Source organism: Gadus macrocephalus, chromosome 8, assembly GCF_031168955.1.
Source record: "Gadus macrocephalus chromosome 8, ASM3116895v1".
NCBI classification, from domain to species: domain Eukaryota; kingdom Metazoa; phylum Chordata; class Actinopteri; order Gadiformes; family Gadidae; genus Gadus; species Gadus macrocephalus.
The window spans coordinates 2,698,225-2,700,724 of record NC_082389.1 but is presented as its reverse complement, the minus strand read 5'-3'; the positions used below and the strand labels follow the sequence as shown (position 1 = coordinate 2,700,724).

The window sequence follows — 2,500 nt, the reverse complement described above, 5'->3', positions numbered from 1 at the left end:
ACATTTGACAGGTCCTCCCCCCCCCTAAACTCTACCTTTTAACAAACCACCTTCTATCCTACACGCCACAGTGACGCCGATAACAGTACAGGAGCGATACTATAGCCCACAAGAGATGGAAAGGAACAGTCATCCTACTTATTGTCGGACCATGGTTGCACGTCAATAAAACCTTATCGTTTTATTGCATTCTTCCGTAAGCTGTTCTTGAGCGGTTTTGAGGGCACAGGTACCCCTGGTTGGGGACCGCCCACTCAGACCCGGCCCGCTCAGACCCGGCCTAGGCCAGACGTGTGCTGGCCCTGGGGGAGGTCTGGCAGCCAGGCCTGTATCCGAGCAGAAGACACTTCGGAGCGTTGCATGCATTCCAAACAGGCCTTCTGAGGTAATGAAGTCATTACTGCTAAGCAGTCAAGTAGAAGTCGAGCCTGAATGCAATCTATGGAGGTTTCAAGGCAGCGAGAAATCAAACGGGTGGTACGATTTAGATCTTGTTTGAGTACAGATTGGTCAAAGTGGGTCTAATTACAGACCTTTAGTCATCATTAATGCACATTTCATCACATGAATATTTATGTAACTAAGTATATGTTTCATTCTATGATATCATGAATCTGTGATATTATATACTATTTAAATTAATTAAATAAGTGATACATGATCATTTTAGTGTCGCCCACACATCTCTCTACTAACCATTCTCTAGTCTTTGCAGAGAAAGACTTCTCTCTCCCTCTCTCTGTCTCTCCCTCTCTGTTACCCTCTCTCTCTCTCTCCCTCTGAGAGAGAGAGAGAGAGAGAGGGAGAGAGAGAGAGAGCGTAACAGAGCTCTCTCTCTCTCTCTCTCTCTCTCTCTCTCACACACACAAACACACACACAAACACTCAACACTGAATACAAATTGAGAAGGTAGGGCGCAACAGATGTTGAAGTCAAGAAGAAGTTTGAGACCAGACGTCTGAACTGGAGGTGTTGCGTATGCTTCTTAACTAGTTTAGCTCCCAAGAGTTTGCATAGCTAATGCAAATAGATGTATTAATTATGCTAGGGTGTGCAGGTCAAACAAACCAGATGCTATTAATTAAGCATAAAATATCAATAAAAATTAAGCATCAAATTTCAAACACAATTTCAAAATTCGAATCCTATTATTTTCTGTATGAGAAAAAAATAATCATCTGCTTTTACACACTCAGACACACACACACACACACACACACACACACACACACACACACACACACACACCACACACACACACACACATCACACACACACACACACACACACACACACAGTAAAACACAAACACCCACACACACACACACACACTTAGATAGAGTTTTACCTTGCTTCATATTTTATGTGTGCTTGCTGATCTGCATTAGGCTGAGACTATACTGTCAAATCACATTATATGCCCTGAGCAAAATGTGTGTGTGTGTGGTGTGTGTGTGTGTGTGTGTGTGTGTGTGCGTGTGCGTGTGCGTGTATTTCTTCATGGGTGTAGGAGTGTGAGCCTCCTAAAAGCTTTGATTTCTGTCATGTCCGCTCTCTACAATTAGATAATTTACGCTGAAAGGTACAGACTTTTACTCTCCCCTTCATTACTCGCTCGATTTCTCTCTGTCCCTTTCCTCCCTCCCTCTCCCTCTCTCCCTCTCCCTCCCTCTCTCCCTCTGTCCCTCTCTCTCTCTCTCTCTCTCTCTCTCTCTCTCTCTCTCTCTCTCTCTCTCTCTCTCTCTCTCTCTCTCTCTCTAACACACACACACACACACACACACACACACACACACACACACACACACACACACACACACACACACACACACTGCATGCCATAGACAAATAATTTTGTCAATTTCATGTGGTTTTCAAACCACATGAAATCATTTATTGGAACATTTCCCCGACCTTTAACATGAGAGACACTTCCAGCTCATTACGTTCTCATTGTGAAGAGGGAAGCTTGTTTGTGCCAAATAGAGGAAATCAAGGCCGCTCTCGACCATTCAATGAGATGGTTTATATTTCACAAAGAAGCCCAACACCTGGGACGATGGAAATGTTATTCCAAAAAAATACAGTCCTTTTAGAAATGTTTTCCCCAAATCATCATCCCGGGCCTTCAGATCATCAACGGGCCGATGGAGTCAGGCTTCATCTTGGCCGTGGACCCCGGCTACAGGTCAGCTCTGGACAGGGGTTGGGAGACGGCGGCGTCGTCGGAGGTATCGAACCCGAACCCTCCTCGTCTGAGAGTCGAACCCGCTAGCCGCTTAGCTGCTGTATCCGTGTTTCACCTCAGGGTGGAGCAGGGTGAGGCGGCTGTCGGCGGAGCGGGGAACGCGGGCTCCGGGAAGCGTGACTGAATATAAAACAAACTGGAGCGGCTGAGGTGAGAAGTGGGCTCTGCAGGTGGAGATAAGAGGAAGGGTAAGGTACTCACTATCTTGTCCGGGGGAGGCGTGCTGGCGATGTAGCACTTGATCTCCCCCC

General features: G+C 46.3%; 1 protein-coding gene across 1 annotated transcript in view; it reads right to left on the bottom strand.

Annotated features, from left to right (window-relative positions):
- Window positions 1–2,498, bottom strand: part of kirrel1b (kirre like nephrin family adhesion molecule 1b) — a gene marked incomplete at its 5' end in the record, with an annotated part of 15,230 nt that extends 12,732 nt beyond the window's left edge. The window contains one exon of the mRNA XM_060058260.1: window positions 2,451–2,498. Within this exon, the coding sequence (XP_059914243.1) occupies window positions 2,451–2,498 (48 nt within the window). The remainder of the gene's footprint in view (window positions 1–2,450) is intronic.
- Between the last annotated feature and the right edge of the window lie 2 nt (window positions 2,499–2,500).